This window comes from Perissodus microlepis, chromosome 9 (genome assembly GCF_051167445.1).
Source record: "Perissodus microlepis isolate ML-2025 ecotype Zambia chromosome 9, ASM5116744v1, whole genome shotgun sequence".
Lineage (NCBI taxonomy): Eukaryota > Metazoa > Chordata > Actinopteri > Cichliformes > Cichlidae > Perissodus > Perissodus microlepis.
The window spans coordinates 31,180,065-31,202,439 of record NC_140469.1 but is presented as its reverse complement, the minus strand read 5'-3'; the positions used below and the strand labels follow the sequence as shown (position 1 = coordinate 31,202,439).

The 22,375-nt window shown below is 42.8% G+C and overlaps 1 protein-coding gene across 1 annotated transcript in view; it reads right to left on the bottom strand.

The window, feature by feature from the left end:
• Window positions 1-4,300: 4,300 nt before the first annotated feature.
• The window catches only part of LOC146380840 (uncharacterized), a 36,495-nt gene continuing 18,420 nt past the window's right edge, over window positions 4,301-22,375 (bottom strand). Inside the window, exons 3-4 of the mRNA XM_084939873.1 lie at window positions 8,910-10,262; window positions 4,301-8,459 (exon numbers count right to left, since the gene is read on the bottom strand). Of these exons, the coding sequence (XP_084795999.1) occupies window positions 8,928-10,262 (1,335 nt within the window). The 3' untranslated portion in view covers window positions 4,301-8,459; window positions 8,910-8,927. The remainder of the gene's footprint in view (window positions 8,460-8,909; window positions 10,263-22,375) is intronic.

The window sequence follows — 22,375 nt, the reverse complement described above, 5'->3', positions numbered from 1 at the left end:
TTCTAAAGGGCGGAACTGTCAGGTTTACATTATTGGATTGTCATTTATGCTTAGAAATATCTACTCATATATGCTTAGAGTTTTATAATCAATATCATGTTGGTAGAGGGTTGATCCTTAGGAGCCTGCAAAGACTATGTGTGCATTCCAGAGTGTTCTGTCATTCACACCCACATCCTGGGAGCATGGGAGAGGTCGTACCTTCTCTTATTGTTTTATGGTAGGATAAACATATCTATATCTGTTCTAGTCTAAGTGCTTTTTGTTTCGATGAACTGCTGGACTTCCAGACCAGCAGGTTTAAGGAAGTTGTTTACATACACACAACACACAGACAAGGTACTCTTCGTTTGTATGTAGACGTCATATGTTAATAAACCTATGTATATTCATGTAACCTCAATAAAAGAGCAGTGTTACGAGGGAGCGGACGAGAGCGACTCGTGGTTCTCTCCCTCGTATACGAGTAACACAAAGAACTTTGTCTGCTTGGTGTCTAATGCTTTTTGCTGTTGTATTAAAAGTCTCTCGTTCCAGTGTGTCTGGAACAAAGCATTTTTAATGTGTCCATTTATCTGCTCCTCAATCTTTGCCCTGACAATAGGGCTGAGAGTGGGGCACAGAGGGCAGTGAAAGAGTCTTCTGCAACATGTTGTGCATTCCTGCGATTCTGGCTTGGAGGCAGAAATCCACATTGATATGTGCATCTAAAACAGAGAGAAAAACAGATAAACACCATATACACATTTAAGTTCAGGTTTTAGCAGAAATAACACGTTACAGTTAGCATGTAAGAGATTTGGGGTGAAAATTCTTTACAAAAACATAATTTACAAGACACTTTTATTTGTGACATACGTATCTATTGACATATAACAGACAATTTAACAAAGACTAACTAATCTGGGCAATAAAAAAGCAGAACAGAATGGAATAGAGAATATTTATAAATATATAAACCTCTTTGTGACAAACTTTACAATGTTGATGCAGGTGGAATGAGAGACATGAATAAAGTGCAATATGCAGTAAATGGAACAATGTGCATTGATGTTACAGATAGTGAAAAGCAGTGAAGTGAATTTGTTCATAACAAGCAAAAATACGTTTGAAACTGACCACTAAATGCTAACCAGAGGTGTCAAAAGTGCACATTCCTTACTAAAGTTTAGATAGTCAAAGGAGCTTGCAAAGAAAAGCGTCTGGACTTCTTTAAGTTACTTGAAGACGTTTCACCTCTCATCCGAGAAGCTTCTTCAGTTCTAAGGTCAAATGGTGGAGAGTCCCAGATATAAACCTAGTGGGAGTATCCCCCCACAGAGGGACAAAAGGACCCCCTGATGATCCTCTAATCGCCTGAGCCAAGGTGTGAAACTGGGTGTGGGTCCCAATCAGCCAGAGTTTCGGGTGTGTTCATTGTGAAACCTGGCCCCACCTTATCATGCGAATTCCTGAGGTCAGATGGCCCAGGATGTGAGTGGGCGTTAAGGCGTCTGGGAAGGGATCTCAAAACTGGATTATAGATGGCAGAGAGTTGGTGTCGTATACCTCAAAGAGGAGGTACTGGACCAGTACCTCCTCTTTGACTCCCATCACCCTTTGGAACACAAACTTGGAGTAATTAGGACCCTACACCACCGGGCAGAACATGTTCCCTCTAAGCCTGAAGGAAAAAAGAAGGAACACACACATGTAAAGGAAGCACTCAAAACGTGCGGCTATCCTAAATGGGCGTTCTTAAAGTCAGCAAAGAGGCACAGAAAAGAAGACCAGATACCAGCGAGGGAGGATAAGAAGGACAGACGCAACAACATTGTCATCCCCTATGTAGCCGGTGTATCAGAAAAACTTAGGAGAGTTTTCTCCAAGCATGACATCCCGGTGCATTTCAGACCCAGCAACACGCTCAGACAAAAACTGGTTCACCCGAAAGACAAAACGCCAAAACACAGACTTAACAATGTGGTGTATGCTGTACAGTGCAGCGAGGAATGCCCAGACCTCTACATTGGAGAGACCAAACAGCCACTTCACAAGCGCATGGCACAACACAGAAGAGCCACCTCCACAGGACAAGACTCAGCAGTCCATCTGCATCTTAAGGATAAAGGACACTCTTTCGAGGATGCCAATGTTCACATTTTGGACAGAGAGGACAGATGGTTTGAAAGAGGAGTGAAAGAAGCCATCTATGTCCACTGTGAGCGACCATCTTTGAACAGAGGCGGGGGTTTACGACACCAACTCTCTGCCATCTATAATCCAGTTTTGAGATCCCTTCCCAGACGCCTTAACGCCCACTCACATCCTGGGCCATCTGACCTCAGGAATTCGCATGATAAGGTGGGGCCAGGTTTCACAATGAACACACCCGAAACTCTGGCTGATTGGGACCCACACCCAGTTTCACACCTTGGCTCAGGCGATTAGAGGATCATCAGGGGGTCCTTTTGTCCCTCTGTGGGGGGATACTCCCACTAGGTTTAAATCTGGGACTCTCCACCATTTGACCTTAGAACTGAAGAAGCTTCTCGGATGAGAGGTGAAACGTCTTCAAGTAACTTAAATAAGTCCAGACGCTTTTCTTTGCAAGCTCCTTTGACTACGATGACCTGGATGACTGAGAACCTTCACAGACATAAAGTTTAGATACCTCTGGGGTCTGACCGTTGTTGTAACGCTAACAAAGTGCCAACGTAATCAGTGTAAGCAAAGTAGAAGATTCCTAGAATTATATAATTATTAACGGCAAATTTATGTATGAAAGACTCTGTGCTAACCTTTACGATCAACTTGCAAGGTTTCCGCAGTCGATGATCCATGCAGCAACGTATTTCCGCCTACTGTGGAGGTCACGTGTTTCCGGCTACACACACACTACTTCATAGTTTATCTACCTGAAAAAAATGAATCACAAGGGCATTTTTGGCCTGACCGTTTGTTTTTTGTTATTTAAAAACAAAATCTGGTTCATTTGATTGGCTGTGATACAGCTCACGCACACATAAGTACGCAGTGTGGTAAGAATGAATGAAATGAATTAACAGTGCGCACTTTTTATGTAATATGTGTGTTACATTTTAGATTTGGGGTAAAATCTCAAGTCTTTGAAGTAAACAGGTTCAAGCCCAAGTCATTGGTTTAAAAGTCCAAGTCAAGTCTAAAGTCATAAACTAAATGACTAAATGACATCAAGTCATGTGACTCAAGTCCAAGTCATGTGACTCGAGGCCACACCTCTGGTTGTCACTGCAGATCTTTGATGCTGAAACTAACAGAGCAATAACTGCGTTCTGATCTTCGCTGAGGTCAGCCTCGTGGCCTCAATCAATGACGTAAAATCGACATGTAAAAAGTGAGAACGCCGATTTTACACCAGTGGGCGGCTTTAAACCCTTGCTTTCTGCCTGGCAGAAAAAGCGGCGTTCAAAGACCAGTAAAAACGTCAATTTTTCCAGAGCTCAGTGCCAACTGTGACAGCTTTTAAAATGCCATTTTCTTAACATTATTCAGGGCCCTCCCCATGATTGTCACATCCAATTACTTTCAACTGCTGTCACCCAATCAAAGAAGAAGTTGTTCAGACCACACTAACTAATCACAGATTCACCCTACTGCCAACTGATTACTTATGTTGATATTTTCTGTACTGCAAGTAGAAGAAAACAATGACTAAAATAAAATGTGCTCAAGTTTGTTTAGATGATAGGGTGCAGCTGTAGATCAGATTTCCTGTTATCACTTCAAATAGAATTGAGGCCGTAGAGGTTTGGTGCATGCAGAAAAACAGCTGCAGGAACAATGACAAGACTTTTCTGCTCCAAATTTCTGCAAGAAAACGCTCAACGTCTCCCAGCATGCTGAGCTAATGATTAGTTGGTGTTTTTCTCCAAACACTCTCTCACTCTTCTCTCAACGTGTTCACAATAAACTGTGAACAGACACCGAGGAGAGCAGTAGAAGACCTCATTAGCTCGGTGCTTACCTTTAGATGAGGGATGGGCCGCACTGCGCCGAGGCTTCGGATCATGTTTGGAAAAATCCAGGATATGGAAGCCTTCTTCTTGCTCTGCCCACAGAGAGTGAGAGAGTGATGTTGTCAACTTGGTGGGTAAAAATTGATAAATGCTATGAAACCGACAGCATGCCCTTATTAGGGAGAGTTGAAGGTATATTGCTCACAGAACACAGTTTCAGATAGGAGAGCTTCCATGGCCTTGCGTGTGATAAAATCGTGTTCTACTGTTAAATTCTCCCAATTCTTTCATCTTTGGGCTGAAGGAAGGACAACACATAAATGCACAATCAACAATCATTTTATTCCATACAATTCTCATTATTCCATACAACACTTTTGAGCATAAACCACCCGGAGGGGAGATGAGCGCGGAAGGGTGTCCGCCTGATCTTGAAGTGTCTGAGCGTTTCTCACATTCTTATAGCTTCAGCCCCCCTCCAAAGTCATAAAACCTAAACATCCACATTCTTTCTCTCTCTCAGTGAGCCTAAGTTATGACCTTGGCTTCCTGTGCAGTATGTTCTGTTCTTTTCTAATCAGACAAATAAGGCCATGACTCTCTGAAAACAATATTTCTTATAACGCAGCAGTAACATGCATCATAAAACAATATCATCCATTCACAATAAGTCAGCAGTCTAATGAAATACAACTCAGTTTAATAAATGTAATAGTTATCACCTTCTTCTAAGTCAGGAGAATAATGGAAACTAAAACTACATAATAATTTCACAATCTTTAATTAGGGGTATAATGTGGCATAAGATAATATAATAATCTCACACTACACAACAATAAAAAGAGACTTTATTGTGTTGGTTAAAGCTGATATCAGCATGAAAACAAAAGGTAAGGAGATAGGGAGGTGTATTCTCACCAGTGGCGGTCCTAGCCAAACAGGCTAGGACCGCCACTGGTGAGTATTTACGTCCAATAATTCGAGCCTCTGCTAAAAATGATCCTTCCACCCCGCTGAACATGGTGCTTTTTAATGCCCGATCATTGACTAATAAGTCGTTCATGCTTAACGATTTTATATCTTCTAAAAAACTGGACTTCTTATTTCTGACTGAGACCTGGCAGCGGGACTTGGACTATTCGTCCCTCATTGAACTGTGCCCGAATGTCTATTCCTTCATCAGCCAGCCTCAGGGATCTGGGCGTGGGGGAGGTCTCGCTGTGGCATTTCAGGGCCGTTTCAACTGCCACTCAGTGAAAATTGGATATTTTCTGTCGGAAATAAGGATCCTTTTTATTGTGCTGTAGTGAATCGTCCAGCGGGCCCAAACAGCTTATTTTTGTTGGAGTTCAGCTACTTCCTGTCATTTTTTTTTTTTTTTTTTTTTTTTTTTAAACAGGACAAGTGTGTTTATTAACTTCCACATTCCACTTCTGGGCTTCTACAGCTTTCCGGCTGCTTCCAGCTCAGCAGACATTTTCATGCTCCCAACTTTGTGGGAACAGTTTGGGGATGGCCCCTTCCTCTTCCAACATGACTGTGCACCAGTGCACAAAGCAAGGTCCATAAAGCGAGTTTGGTGTGGGAGAACTTGACTGGTCTGCACAGTGTCCTGCTCTCAACTTAGTAGAACACCTTTGTCTTTGTGTCCTTTTTTTCTTTTCCTGGATCACCTACTTCCTGTCCTCTACTATGAGGTTGTCCAGACTGCTTTTAGTTGGGGATTTTAACCTACATGTTGATGATGACTCCAACGTCTTTGCCAGAAGTTTTATCAACATTATGGTTTATTTTCATTTTACGCAGCATGTGTCAGGCCCCACACATAACAAAGGACACACACTGGATCTTGTTTTTACTTTGGGTTCGAATATTGATTTTATTTGTTCTGAGGACTCGTTCTGAGTTGTTCAGAACTCGCTCTCTCTTTTTCTGCTGTCTCTCTCTCTCGCCGTCACTCCTAAAACTTCCTGTTTTTTTGTGGGTTTTTTTGTTTTTTGGGTCATAAGCAGAGAGTACTTACTAGAGATGGCACGATACCGCTTTTTTTTTTTTTATGTCAGATGCCGATATCATAAATTTGGATATCAGCGGATACCGATATGAATCAGATATAGTGTGTTTTTTAATCAAAAAACTGTTTTTTAATATCTTGCTGCATTTTGTATAAGTTCAAACTCTAGTTTTAAAAAAACCCTACTAAAGCTATTCTGTTATGCCTGTATGCAATAAATACACTGCACCCAAAAAATATTTCATAGTTCAGCAATACTGATCAATCTAATAAACTTAAACCTGCTCCATCCTCCCTATTCATGTATGTTAAAGAGTAAGCAGCCTAACTAATGGGATATGGGATGGCAAACTGCCAGCAAAAAAAAAAAAAAAAAAAAAAAAAAAAAAAAAAAATAGGGAACCACCCCCCACCTCATGATGCTTAATCGACGTAATCAACTTTAATTTGATGCAGTGTGAAAAAAAAATGTACAGAAATTAATTATTTTTCAAGAATAATTACATAGATTCAACATCTTTCTTCAACAGAACTGCAGACTGCACATATGGTACCTTCCCAAAGGAAAAAGTACTATAGCTTACTAGGGTATATTAGACTTAACAGTTACTATATACAGTAATGGACTTCTATACATTTTACATCAGATTAAAACTTTGGGTGTTAGATTCAGATAATTATTTATTAAACGCTAGATATTTTAAAAGAGAATAAGAAAGAAAAGTATGTCTTTGTGCCCCCTTTTCCCTGTTCATGCCCTATCGGCCCCCCTGGCTAAACTTTGCTAGATCCGCCCCTGCACAGTTACCAGCCGTCAGCTACGTAGAAAAAGATCCTGGTGTAGAAAGTAATATTAAATAAATTCTACCAACAGATTATCAAGCTTAAACGTGCTGCTGTTGTTCAGCCGCTGGTTTCCTCTTTCTGGCGCGAAGTGGGCCAAAAACAAACAAGAGAGATGGACTTGTGACAGAAAAGCCGATCAGCTGATCATTAATCAGTTTCACGATTGAAGTAGCAGCAGGAGAGGGAGGGAGAGAGAAGAGGCAGTCGCTCCATATATCGGTTGTTAAGCTTAACGCTGGAATGCTTTACAAACATTCAGAGATGAACTTACACACTTGCTTTACTTCTCTCTGGGATAACTGAAATGACGGTTTGGTAGCGAGGCTCCAAATGCTCAATCAGACCGCCGACAGGTCTTCCACGCCACAGCTGCTCTATCACGTGACGCATACAGCTCCGATGTGCTATGGTTATGAGCAGAGTTGTGCCATGTCGCAAGTTCTGTGAGGTGCTTTTTAGATATTTAATGGATCGGATTACATTTTTTATTTCTCTCCGATATCCGATCCAGTAATTTAGGTCAGTATTGGACCGATACGTAATATCGGATCGGTCCATCTCTTGTACTTACTAACGCTGTCCTTAGTCCACTTGTTTGTTTTGCACAAAAACCTTTCACAATAAAGCTCAAGATCCTGTTGAGACTTTTCAAAATAAACTGAATCCTGTGAAAGAGTATGAAGAGTGTTTACGGACAAGAAGCAGAAAGGAGCCGTCAGGTGCTAAAAAAACAAACCTTACACTGAAATGTTAGAACAGGCTTTTGCCCGCAGCACGCCGTGTAATAAATACCATTGTAAAATTATCCAAAGGAAAAGAAAAGAAAAAGATAAACTTGATGTACATATATATACACTTGTAGTTTCCTAACTGTAACATTTAGGATTATTCACTGCAGGTCCAGAAAGCAGAGCTACCTCATCAGATCCAAGTGTGACATCAGCTGCACTCTTTACAGGAGACTCCATCTGAACTCTGTGGAGCCTGATCTCAAGGTTTTTAAGTCTGACCCTGAAACCAGAAGAGGATCTTTCTGTCTCTTCAGATTCATTGTGATCCAGTGATTTCAGTCCTGCATGATCACGCTGATGTTTGCGCAGAGCAGATAATGAAGTGAATGTTTTTGCACATTGGTAACAGTGAAACTGTTTATTTACAGCGTGGGATCGTTTGTGAGAAGAGTATGAGCTGAGATTCTTGAAGCTCTTGTCAAACTGGTCACAGCTGAAGTTCTCTTCAATGTGTGTATCTTCATGAAGGTTACGAATATCTGACTGTGAGAACCTTTGGTCACAGTGTCTGCACTTGTATGGTTTCTCTCCTGTGTGCACTCTTATGCTCTTTAAGATTACCTGCACTGATGAAGGATGACCCACACTGGTCACAGACGTGCTTTTTTTACCCCACTGTGACAGAGTTCATGTTGCTTTAATTTACTTGATGTGGGGAAGCCTCTCCCACATTCTTTGCAGTAGTTCATTTCGTCTCCAGTGTGTCTGCGTTGACGTATTTTTAGGCTCTTTAAATGACTAAGTTTTTCCACAAAGATCACAGCGAAACTCTTTCCCACCACCACAGTGACGACAGGGTTGAGAACTGGATCCATCTGTGTCGCTCTGCTTCTAAACAAAGACACAAAAACAGTGTAAGTCAGGGAATTGCTTCAACATTTTTATCCTGAACGTTGCCTGAAATAAAGAGCAGCTCTGCCAACGTCCACATTTTACTTTTTACATTATAACACTCAGCTTACTGGGTTACAATAACTCTTAATTTGTAGGTAATCTACTTAATGGGAAGATTGGTGGTTTAAACCCCTGGATGCTCTACTCTGCATATCAAAAGATACTAACCTCAAGCTGCTCTCCGATGCATCCATTGGAGTGTAAATGTTAGAAATGAGAGAAGCTTTTAAAACTTTATGTTTTTCCAAAATCAGGAAAGTTTCAGGAGATTTGTGTCAGATGTTACTCAATATTCTGTATGTGAAGTTTTCATGTCTCATTTAAGCTTTGAAATTAAATTTCATTCACATAATACTTCGAAATAACTGTAAAAAGAAAAATACATACCTCACAGTAACTGCACTTTTAGAGTTTCTTTCTGCTGTGAATCTTTTGATGTGATTTGAGGTAATGTGGAGATTTAAAAGTCTTCTCACACAGGTCACATTTATAAGGTCTCTCCTCAGTGTGGGAAAACATGTGCTGCTCTAAGTTTTTGTATGTCACACAAATTTTGCCACACTGATCACAGCAGCAAACATCAATTTTGGTGTGAATGCGTAGGTGAATATTTCGGTTGCCTGGCCAGCGGAAGGTTTTTCCACAAATGTGACAGCTGTACGCCTTGAATCCAGAGTGGGTAACCTGATGATTCTGTAGGCTGCTACTATGAGTAAAAGCTTTATCAGAGTGATCAGAGCTGTATGCTTGAACTCCACTGTGGACAAGTTGGTGTGCTTTTAAGTTTCCAGCCCGGGTAAAAGACTGTCCACACAAGTCACAGCTGTACGGTTTAACTCCACTGTGTATGAATTGGTGTCTTTTTAAGTTTCCAGCCCGGGTAAAAGACTGTCCACACAAGTCACAGCTGTACGCGTGAACTCCACTGTGGATGAGTTGGTGTGCTTTTAAGTTTCCAGGATGGGTAAAACACTGTCCACAAAAACCACAGCTGTATGGTTTAACTCCACTGTGTATGACTTGGTGTCTTTTTAAGTTTCCAGCCCGGGTAAAAGACTGTCCACACAAGTCACAGCTGTACGGTTTAACTCCACTGTGTATGAGTTGGTGTCTTTTTAAGTGTGCAGCCTGGGTAAAAGACTGTCCACACAAACCACAGCTGTACGGTTTAACTCCACTGTGTGTGAGTTGGTGTGCTTTTAAGCTTCCAGGATGGGTAAAAGACTGTCCACACAAACCACAGCTGTATGGTTTAACTCCACTGTGTATGAGTTGGTGTGTTTTTAAGTGTTCGGCCAGGGTAAAAGACTGTCCACACAACTCACAGCTGTACGCTTTAACTCCATTGTGGAGAAGTTGGTGTCTTTTTAAGCTTCCAGCATGGGTAAAAGACCTTCCACACAAGTCACAGCTGTACGCTTTAACTCCACTGTGAACAGGTTTGTGTGATTTTAGGTGTTCAGCCAGGGTAAATGACTTTCCACACTCATCACAGTTGTATGCTTTAACTCCACTGTGGATGAGTTGGTGTCTTTTCAAGCTTCCAGCATAAGTAAAATCCTTTCCACACTCATCACAGCTGTATGGTTTAACTTCACTGTGGATGAGTTGGTGTATTTTTAAGCTTCCAGCCTGGGTAAAATCCTTCCCACACTCATCACAGCTGTATTTTTTCTGTCCCTTTCTTCTGTGAGGTTTGTCGGCCTCCTGAGAGCGCTGACGTCTCGCTCCATTTTGGTCCTGCAGTGACAGAGATACAAAGAGAGGCAGTGAGTGAAATGCAGTCGTGGAACACACTCAACCTTCAAACTTCCTCCATTAACAGTAGTTTTAAACCAAAGGTTGAAGTAGTTTCTTTTCAGTCAATACACTCGGTACAACACACGGGGTATGGGATATCACGCCTGGCTGAGGAAACCTTTATTCACGCCTTTAAGGCAGATGATCTGTGATGACGTGTGCACAGCCCGACATGCAAATATACACCCCTGTCATCACAATCATCCCTCAGTTCTTACGCTCTTCATCGCTCTGGGAAAACCTCTGCTGAGTTGGGCTAGCTAGCTGCTCCTAGTTAGCTCTGTTTACTGCCCCTGTTGGTGTTATTCTCCACTGCTCAGTTGGTGCGAAGGCTGAAAGGGGGGGGGGCGCTAATTTTGGGGGCAAGACGGCGGCAGCAGTATGCACGGTGACGCGTCTGTTGACATTGCGTCAGTCAACTCTGCTAGCTTTGCTTTGGCTTTTACTAGCTTTATCCTTTTCTATTTTAGCCCAAAACGCCCTTGGTCTACATGTGTACAATCACCAGCTACTTTTAGAAATCAAAGAATCGGCAGTTCCCAAAAGAGATCCTGGAACGACGCAGGGTCCTCTTCCCAATCTGACGTGGCTTCATCCAGAAGGGCTCCCGCGCTGTCATCGCTGTGGACCGGCTCTATGTGGATGGACAGCTTTACCGCGACCCCGTCATCACTCCGTGGCTGTATTAACTTCACACCAGATAAGAATCTGCTACACCAGCGGTCCCCAACCCCCGGGCCTCGAACTGGTACTGGGCCGCGAGAGTTGAGGCTCAGGTGTGAAATGTATGGTTTTTATCGGTTTTCAGCGTTATTTTGTTATTGTTTTTATCGTTAACACTGTTTTCCTGGGTCTTTTCACGTGTGTTATGAATAAATCTTCTTTTTTTCGGTACCGGTACTAGTTTTATTTTGTTGTATTTATCCGTGACATCTTAAAGGCCGGTCCGTGAAAAATATTGTCGGGCATAAACCGGTCCGTGGCGCAAAAAAGGTTGAGGACCGCTGCGCTACACCCTTTCCCTATCCACTTACACTAACTTGTGTTTAACTTACCAGTATCAAATCACACCTTAAGTGTGATATTATAGCAGAATTAACACCGTCACTCTCCGTCAATGGTTTAATTGCAGTGTTTCCGGGTTTTTTTCCTTCTCGTTTTTTTTCTCTTTTTCCCCCTCTTGTTTTTATGCTGCTCACCCTTGTCCTTGCTTTCTTTCTTTATTTCTTTCACTGCTTCGATCACCTGCTTCCAGACTCATCCACAAACAACATCCTTTATTTCGACACATACGCACAGCACGATCATGCGCTCAACGGCAGGACATTTACATCAGTCAGACAGCGCACACAGACGTACAGGCGTACAGGATACACACACTTAAGCCAAGCACACTCATATTAGTAAATATGCACACACATAGTCAGACTCAGGGAGCATCTCGCCACACATTTTTTTTTCTCTCTCTCCTTCTCTTTATTTACGAACAAGTGATGTATTCTCTCCACCTGTCTAAGCGACACAAACAGTGTACACCCCTAGTTATACACAGATATCTATGGGCCCACTAAGGTTTGTTACATGGAATGTAAATGGAGCTGGCTCCAGAGAAGAGAGGTTAAAAATATTTAACCAACTCAAAAAACTACAGGCAGATGTTGTCCTTTTACAAGAGACCCACAGACCTTCGAATAAACTTAAAACACCTGAGTTTCCTAATGTGTTCTCAGCTTGTTATAATTCTAGACAAATGGGAGTAGAAATTTTAATACATAAAAATAATAATTTCACAGTACTCGATACAGTTATAGATCCAGAGGGCAGATTCTTAATCATTAAACTATCTATACTTGATAAAAAGCTATGTATTGTAAGTGTATATGGTCCAAATGTTGAGGATCCCTCATTCTTTTACGTTTTTTTCAGTGCACTCTCTGAACACACTTGTTCTTGGAGGCGACCTCAACCTTGGACTAAATGAAGAAATGGATAGGCTCAATACAGCAGGAACTCAGCGTAATTGGCAGTCCACAAATATAATCAAACAGTATATGAGCGACTTTGGCCTTTGCGATGCATGGCGCTCCTTCACCCCAACAGTAAGGAATATTCTTTTTTCTCACATGTTCATCACTCCTACTCTCGTCTGGATTATTTTTTGGTCAGCAGCTCACTGCTGAGTGACATTTCAGACACTGAGATTCACACTATAGCTGTCAGTGATCATCAGTGTTGGTCAAGTTACTTGAAAAAAGTAATCAGTAACTAATTCTTCAACTGACCGCAGCGGTCAGTTGAAGAATCCGCGAGTTTCTCTGTGAATTTCCCATTACGTCGTTGCGCACTCGGAGCTTGTTTAGGGGTTTTTTTCTGCGTAAAAAGAAGTTTTCTTCCCACGCACAACGGACGCTAATGTTTTTGTCACTTTTTATGGAATCAAACTCAAAGTAAGGTCAGTACTTCCACGCTTTAAACGCTGCACGCTCATACTCTCTCGCGCACTCCATATATGATCCATTGTTGATCTGCACACAGCTGTTGTCACGAACGTCGCACTCGCTTACGTCACTGTCATGAGACATTCTCGCAAAAAAAAAAAAAAAAAAAAATCACGGTTTTAGTAATGCAGTAACGCAGCGTTCCTACGGGAAAGTAACGGTAATCTAATTACTGTTTTTGCAATAGTAATCCCTTACTTTACTCGTTACTTGAAAAAAGTAATCAGATTAGAGTAACGCGTTACTGCCCATCTCTGGTGATCATGCTCCTGTATCTTTAACACTAATGCTCAAGAATAATACTACGCCAAGTAAAAACTGGAGATTTAATACATCACTGGTTAAAGATGAAGACTTTATTAAATATTTTAAAAAAGAGTGGACTTCATATTTAGAATTTAATGACACTCCTGGAACATCAGCTTCTGTTCTATGGGAAGCAGGGAAAGCTGTGATGAGAGGTAAAATAGACACTCAAGCAATGGCACTGGATTCACCACTGACGCCAGGTAAACTCCAGGAAGCCCTGATAAGCATGCCTAATAATAAGGCTCCAGGTCCAGACAGCTATCCTGCAGAATTCTACAAAGAATTCTGGACGATTCTAGCACCAGGTTTTTACAGAACGTTGTTGGAAATCAAAGAAAAGGGCAGAATTCCATCAAATAGGAATTCTGCAAACATTAATCTCCTGCTAAAACCAAGCAAAGACCCTGTATATCCCTCAAGCTATCGTCCAATATCCCTTATAAATGTAGACCTTAAAATAATCTGCAAAGCTCTCAAGGAGATTAGAGAAAACAACCCCCCTCTTAATTCATCCTGACCAAACTGGTTTCATAAAAGGTAGGCACTCATCAACAAATACACGTAGATTACTTAATTTGATAGACTATTCATACAGTAAAAACCTTGAAAATACAATATTTTCTTTAGATGCAGAAAAAGCATTTGACAGAGTTAACTGGAAATTTCTATTTGCAACTTTACACAAATTTGGTTTTGGAACCTCTTTCATTAACTGGTTAAAAATATTATACAACTCCCCGACAGCTTGTGTCAGAACAAATGACTAAACATCGTCCAGCTTCTGTCTCCTGAGGGGCACCAGACAGGGATGCCCACTCTCCCCTTCACTGTTTGCAATTTTTATTGAACCACTAGCAGCAGCAGTTAGACAGAATTCAGTAATTAAGGGCATAAAATGCAAGAACGTGGAACATAAAATCAGCCTTTATGCAGATGATGTGTTACTTTTTCTCCAAAACTCACAAACTAATATCTCTGAGGTGATTGAATCGATAAACTCTTTTTGCAAGAATATCAGATTACTCAATTAACTGGTCAAAATCTACAGTCCTTCCGATTAATTGCTCCTTCCATAATTCCTCTTCTACACCACTGCAATCGGGAAATATAAAATATTTAGGCATTAATGTTTCTCCCAAGCTTGCAGATCTAACTAAATTAAACCATATCCCACTTTTAAAGAAAGTAGAAGGTGATCTGGCTAGATGTAAATGTCTACCCATATCACTCATGGGAAGGGTCGCCGCTATAAAAATGATGGTCTTGCCAAAAATAAACTATTTATTCTCAATGATCCCAACTAAACCGCCACAAGATTGGTTCAGATCTCTAGAGTCATATATGTCCAAATTCCTTTGGAAAAATAAACCACCACGTATAAGCTTAAAAACACTACAAAAGACCAAGGATAAAGGAGGATTAGAATTACCTAACTTTCAGCACTACTTCTTAGCCAACAGGCTTCAATTTATCTCAGGATGGCTAAAATATACTCTCTTAGATGAACCTTGGCTAGATGTAGAACAAGCACTTTGCAATAATCTAGAGATTTCAGACCTACCATTTATCAGCTCAAACATCCAACGACATGAATGCTTCAAAAGCGTCAGCATCAGCTCTTCTCTGACAGCATGGTGGGAGTTTCTAAAAATGACAGTCTTCATTAATCCCATGCAAACGTACACCTATCTGGAACAACCCTGACAGATTACAAAACAATAATATTGATAAACTTTCCAGATTGGAGTGGTAAAGGAATCAAATATTTAGAACATATATTAGAAGGTAGAGAATTTATTCCATTTGACAGACTAGTTACACAATATGGGATCAACAAGAAAAGATTTTTAGAATATCAACAAATTAAATCCATAATGAAAAAAATTTTTTAATCGGGTCAAGTTGAACTACAAACACCACCAAGTGTGGTACAATTTCTTACTCTTAAAACCCCAAAATTACTTTCCAAAATATACAGAATGTTTTCTAAAACAGATGAATCAATATCACTTCCTAGCCTTTTATTTAATTAGAAATCCCAGTCTTCAATTAATTGTCAATTAATGTCACTACAGAAAAGAATATAGCCCATATGGTTTTCACTGCCCTATGCATAGCCAAGAAAACAGTCCTCATGAACTGGAAAAATAAAAATAATCTTAATTCTAACCAATACAGAAATTATCTATTAGATTACATTAGTATTGATACAGCCTCTGCCACCACATCAGATCGATTGCTCTGGGCTCCTTTGATCAGCTCCATCACCTAGTGGGGGCGTGGGGGGGGGGGGTCATAGTTTTGTCCCACCTTCGCTGTTGTGATTGGTTTGGGGGGTAGGGACAGGCTTGGGGCTAGGGCTGTGCAATATGACCAAAATCTCATATCCCGATATTAAGACATCTATCGTCCAATAACGATATAAATCACAAAAATGTAACATTTTCTGTAAATTCTGTGAATCTCGGGCAGCTCAACTTGCATGAAGTGTTTCCAGCTGGGCGTCGCGTACCTGGAGTCGAGTGTTTTAACTGATGCATGAAACGATACATTTTTAGACATAGGTTGTAACAGCCGCCGTTTTCTTTGTGAGTATTTATTACACAACATGCTGCGGGGAAAAGCTTGTTCTAACGTTTGAGTCTAAGGTTTATTTTTTAGCACCTGACGGCTCTTTCTTGCTTCTCATCCGTAAATACTCTGCATCTTTCACGTGATTCTGTTTATTTTGAAAAGTCTCGACAGGATCTTGAGCTTTATTGTGAAAGGTTTATGTGGAAAATAAACACACGCGGTGGTTTTACCATTGTTGTTGCTAACCACAAGGCATAAAAACAAGCGCTTGTCTGTCTGTAGTGTGGTTATATTAAATATAAGAGAAAGAGAGAACTTTAAGAAATTAATATAGCCACTACAGTGACCATCAAAATAATGAAAAAATATTGCGGTAAACAGTTTTTTTTGCGACACCACGAAACAAACGATAGCGTAAAATGAAACGATAGAAGTTTTTATATCGTCATCCGATATATATCGTTATATCGAACAGCCCTACTTGGGGCGTCGGGGGATTCCCCAGGAGCATCTTCCTTTGAGAACTCAACCCGGGGTTGCGGTCATGGCCTATTAAGGGCTCTGTTGGCTCTTAGGTGACGGTTTCCTCGTGGCTGTGTGCAGCGGGGCTAGGTGAAGGTCTGTGCTGACGGACGTGGGTTACTGACCTGGTAGCCTGGCTGCCCCTGGGTGGGTCCGGGACGGGTGTGGGGTTCTGGGGGTGCTCTGTCTCTGGGCTGGGGCCCTGGCTGGCCTTGGGGCCTTGGGTCCCGGTTGGTGTGTTGCTGGGGTGGGTGGGTGTCTGGGGGCCCAGCCCTGGCGTAGAGTGTCGCCAGTGCATCGAGCCACCTGGGGGGCTCTTCAACTGGTGGGGGAGGCTGTTACAGCTTGCAGGAGGTCTCCTCTCTTCAGGAACTAACTCTGCAGGAGGGGGAGATATAGGAGAGGTGGAGGAAGTTCTCAGCCTGGGTGTCTATTGTCTTGTGTAGTCTGGAAGATGAGTGGATGACAGGGTGGGTGCAGTTTTCTGTGGTGGGGTCGGGTGGGCTGTCCCGGGCTCTGTGGGGCCAGGCGGCGCTGCTGAACTGGGCCCCGGTCCGGATGGGCCTGGGCAGAGTATGGGGGTGCCTACTGGGGTCAGCTGGGGAGCTGGGCCCAGGGAGGGGTCACGTGCCCCTCCCTTCCTTCCCTCCCCATCTCCAGCTGCCTCCCTCTTCCCGCTCCACCACAATCACCCACACATGCAGGGCCTTGGGGTAAAGGTGTGTCACCAGGGTGCAGGGGAGGCATCCCCCCCTCTGTCCCCTTCTGGCTGCCGGTGCCTCAATTTCATCCCACAACTTAGATATCCACATTACTCACACTCTCATATCACATACATATAGGATCTTGGGGGTGGGCACGCTACACGGAATCCAAAAGACCATCAGGGTGTACACCTCACCCCTGGCGTCGTTGCCCACCTTCCAATTTTAAATACACGTAGACATCGAGGGCTAGCAGGAGGGGCTATGCGCTTACCTGCTGCTCTCTGGCAGGTAGCTCCATGCCCTCCTGGGTTTTAAATGCACCTTAGAACACACATACATCAACACTACATATGAGCGGGTGGAGGGAAGTTTGGAGCCTTCACACACCCCCTGCGGCCTGTTGGAGCGGGGGGGCTGGGAGGAGGAGTTGGCCGTCCGACTGGGGTCTGGAATGTGGGGCCTCCCTGCTGCTGCCGAGTCGGGGTGGTCTGCTTCTCTCCACCCCAGGGAAAAGGGTAACACTACCTGGGTCTGGGTGCAGTTTCCCCCTCCAGGGGCAAGGGTACCTAGACTGGGGGCTTACAGTACGCTTGGGGAGTGTGATTGTGTGTACAGTGTCTCTTTATGTCTGTCTCCATGTTGGGTGAGTGTTGAGTAATTGCATATGAGAGCATGAGGGTGGGAGTGGATGTTTGTATCTGCGTGTGCCTGTATGTCTGTCTATATGTCAGGTTGGGTATCAGACGCCACCTCTCTGGGGACATCTCAGGCCCTCCATGGTATGGAGGCCTATCCCCCCCCCTCCACCACTTCCCCTGCCAGTGGCAGACGCCCTCAGACATCGGTGCGTTGGTGGTTCTTTGTGTCAGGGGATGTGCATCCGGGTACCTACTGGCTCACTCCTTGGTGGCTGCTTGTCGGGGCCTGGAGCCTGGGGCTCACTCGGGCCACTTCGTGGGTGAGGTGCCCTCGGCCTCTCGGCCTGGGGCTCGGTCACTCTGGCACAGCTGGCTGCTGGCGGAGCTCATGGGCACGTCACTGCAACATCCCCCTGGCTTCTGCTCCGCAGCTGCTGAGTGACCCCTCATCTGGGGCTCTCCCCAGCTCTTTCTGGGATAGTGGCAGGGCTGCCCCTCTGTTGGTCTTCCTTGGTCTCTTGTGTTCTGAGGGCCTCTGGATGTCTGGAGTTTTGATCTCCTCCATACCTGCTTCATGCCCTGGAGGACGGGGCTGTGGCTCCCCCACACCCTCTAGCAGATCATTACATGAAGGAACCTTTTAAAAACAAGCGCATCCATGCTCACAGGTGTACACACGGGTGCTCACACACACAAACGACACCCTTTTTGGCTCCTACCTCAAAGCACACTGTGCGCTGTCGATCTTACGTGCTGCACAATAATGTTTAGTATTTAGTATTTACTGTTATATTCCCATAGATCATTGTGATGTTGTTTATTGTGTTGCTTTTTTTTCTTCTGCTTGTTTTCTCTTTTTTCTTTCTCAACAGGTGATCCAGGTGATTGATATATGTATTTTCTGTCTACTTATTTTGTTGGTTTTTGTTTTTTGCCCTTTATCCCGTCCCTCTTCCCCGCTGTTTTTCTTTCCCTTTCTTTCTCCCCTTTCTTTTCCCCAGTCAAGTCTGTCCCGTATTTAACAAGTGAAAATAAACAATAAAAGGTGAATCAAATAGACCATTATGGCAAGGCTGGGATGGTCCATTTGGTAAAGTAAATCCGTTGGGCATCTTTCTTCACCTTTAGACAATAATTCTGATGGCAAAAGAGCCAAATGGGAAAGGAAAAAAAGAGAAAAAAAAATATCAAAGCATCGCATAATCTTTAGCCACTGTGTTTAACGCTCGATTTCACTGCCATCAAACATTACAGCACGATTCATTTTCTAGTTTTGAACTGCATCTGTTTGAGTTGCACCTGAACTCTGCTGTCCCATTGTTGTGTGGCCTCATATACTGTCCTCCCAAGATTACTACGGATTTTATCAAAGAGTTTTCAGATTTTATTGCTGGAATTGTTCTTAAATTTGACAGTTTTTTAATCTTTGGTGATTTAAACATCCATGTCTGCTGTGACTCCAAACTTATGGTCAAGGACTTTTTAAATATTATTGACTCTTTTAACTTGACCCAGTGAGTTACCGGTCCCACGCATGAAAAAGGTCACACACTGGACTTTGTGCTTTCCCACGGGCTGGATGTGTGCATCATGGAAATATCTGAGTTGTGCATCTCCGATCATTTTCCTGTGTTGTTCACTGCTGCTCGGCAGATAACTTGTGTGCCCCCTTCACGCAAAAAACGAGCGCTTGGCCTCCTAGGACCTGGCATCCACATATGTGGGCATCACATTTTGGGTTATTTAGACCAAAATACTCAATTTTGCTCTACAAGGGCCTGATATCCACTTACGAGGACATTATACTGCTGCTGTTCTATCGACATTCTAAATGAATGGACATTATACTGCTGCTGTTCTATCGACATTCTAAATGAATGGACATTATACTGCTGCTGTTCTATCAACATTTTAAATGAATATCCTAATTTTTCTTAGAAACAAAAATCAGGTTAAAAATAAAATCTGGCAATTCTTTGTTTTTACATTCATCGGGCCCCAATACGGCCAAATATCAATGAGAAATAAAAAATGCATGCCGTGGAAGAGTTCAGCTCTTAGGTCTTAATGCTCTAACAGCACCCACTTTTTCTGCTGCCATTATGGACTCTGGAAAAATGAACTCAAACTGTAAAAGTTTTGAGGACCTTGTGGACATTCTTCATTCTACTTGCACTGATATTTTGGACTCTATTGCTTCATTCAGGACTATGCACGCTAAGCAATTATTAGAGCCATGGTTGAATGAACATACGCGCTCCCTTAGAGGTGACTATAGACACGCTGAAAGGAGATGGAAAAAGGACAGACTGCACGTTCAGATTTTAAGGACTCATCTTTCTGCTAACCAAGAAGCCATAAAAACTCCAAAGACACAGTTTGTCTAAAGATTAGTGTCAGTAAACAGTCACAGGCCTCAGGTACTTTTTAAATGTCCTTAATCATTTTCTTAGTCCACGTGATAATGCCGGAGTCATTTCTTCACCAAGCACTTGTGATGACTTTTTAGCATTTTTTCACAACAAGGTTCTATCTATTATGCCCCTTGTCTCGCCGACTGCTGCCTCAGATCCTAGTCTTTCTCCTATGTGCTCAGCTGTCTTGGAGCAGTTTGATCCTGTCTCCCTTAACTGAAAGAAGCAGGATTGGACTACTGCACTCACCTTCTTATTCAATTTAAAAGAACGATCAAGGTAGACACCGCGTTTTTGTTTTTTTTGTTTTTTTAACATGTGTTTTACAGTAGGAGGAAAGGGGGCCCAGAGTGCTATCGGTGTGATTATTGTCAAAGTTGCCAAAAATGACAACTTCAGTTTCATTTTCATTTAGCTTTAGAAAATTTAAAGACATCCACTGTTTGATGTCGTCAAGGTAGCATAATAAGAGCTGGGGACGGTCTGCCCCTGCTTTAAAAGGGAGATAAATCTGCAAATCATCAGCAAAGCAGTGGAATGAAATGTTGTACTGTGAAAAAATGGAACTCAATGGCAACAAATACAGTGCGAATAGGGCAGGACCCAAAATGAGGCCTTGAGGTACACCGTATTTAAGAGAGGATATTTTGGAGTTATGGAGGCCCATATTGAGGTAAAAAGTCCTTCCTGACAAGTAGGACCGAAACAACTGGAGGGCAGAGATTGGCCTGTAATTGCACAGAATAGTTGGATCCAGGTTATGTTTTTTAAGACGAGGCTGAACTATAGCTTGTTTAAAGCATGATGGGACACACCCTGTAGCAAGGGACGTATTAATTAATCTCAGGATAAAAGGCCGACAGTATTAAGAGTGTTTTTAAGCAACCTTGGAGGGAGACAATCAGAGGGGCAGTGTGATGATCTTAGGTTACGAACTACCGCAGTCAAGTAATTAAGAAGAAGAAAGTTAGTGGCCATCCAGGTCTTTATGTCTTTAAGACATTCCTGCAGTTTAACTAATTGGTGTGTGTTATCTGGCTTCACGGATAGATAGAGCTGGGTGTCATCTGCATAGCAGTGAAAATGTATGCTATGTCTTCTAATGATGCTGCCTAGGGGAAGCATGTATAATGTAAACAGAATTGGTCCTAGCACCGAACCCTGTGGAACACCATAGTTGACCTTAGTGTGTGAAGAGGACTCTCCATTTCCATGTACAAATTGGAGTCTATTAGATAGATATGATACAAACCACTGCAGCGCAGTACCTGTAATATCTACACCATGTTCTAATCGCTCTAATAGGATAGTATGGTCAACAGTATCGAACGCAGCACTAAGGTCTAGCAGGACAAGCACAGAGATAAGTCCACTGCCAGAGGCCATAAGAAGATCATTTGTAGCCTTCACTAAAGCTGTTTCTGTGCTGTGATGAGCTTTGAAACCTGACTGAAACTCGTCAAATAAGCCATTCCTCTGCAGATGAGCTGTTAGCTGTTTGATAACTACTCTTTCAAGGATTTTTGATATGAAAGGAATTGAATTGAATGGAATGAATGCTTTATTGGCCATATGCAGGTTGCCCCGCAGAGGAATAGGACCCCCCCCCCCCCCCCGACTTACACACACAACAAAGACATCACATGGGAATACAGTCGGAGATCGGCAACGTTACAGAAAAAAAAAAAAACACTGAAAAAAGTACACAACAATGGGAAAAGTACAAGAGGAAAAAAAGAGACCTCTTCTCACGCTGGGCACCTATGGGAGGACAGCATGAGAACAGGAAACAAAAAAACTCCTCTGCACAGAGAGCACATAAATGTCCACATTACAACATTGGAGCATGTGACAAGCCACAGGGGTTGGGTAGGGGGTGAGGAGTAATCTGAAGGAACACAGCAGTCGTCCTACACAGCGCTACCATTCCAGCGCGGCACACAGACCCGCCGTCTTCCCCCACAGGAAACAAGCATCGAAGGCGTTTGGAAAGGGAGGGGGTTGAGTGCGTGCTTATCAGTGTAAGTGTATGTGTGTCCAGAGTTCAGCTGAGACAGTGTCCTTCGCTCTATCAGGCTAAGTAAACAGTCTGCCAGCCAACCCAGGTGGCCTTGCATGGGATGGGAAGAATAGTCATCACACAGTCGTTATCAGGGAGTTGTTGATCGGCTCCAGCCTTGGGCCTGAGCAGCCGGCGCCGTGGTGTCCATATGTTGAATATTGTTGATTTCTCCTTTATGCGAGCAGCTCCGAATTTCAAGCTGTTCTTTAACACTCTGACACTGGTCTCTTGATCTCCCGTTGGAGAGCCGCGAGCCTCCCCATGATGGTATCAAACTTCTGTTCCGTGGTGTTGTCATTCTTTTGATTCTGAGACCCCACAACTGCAGT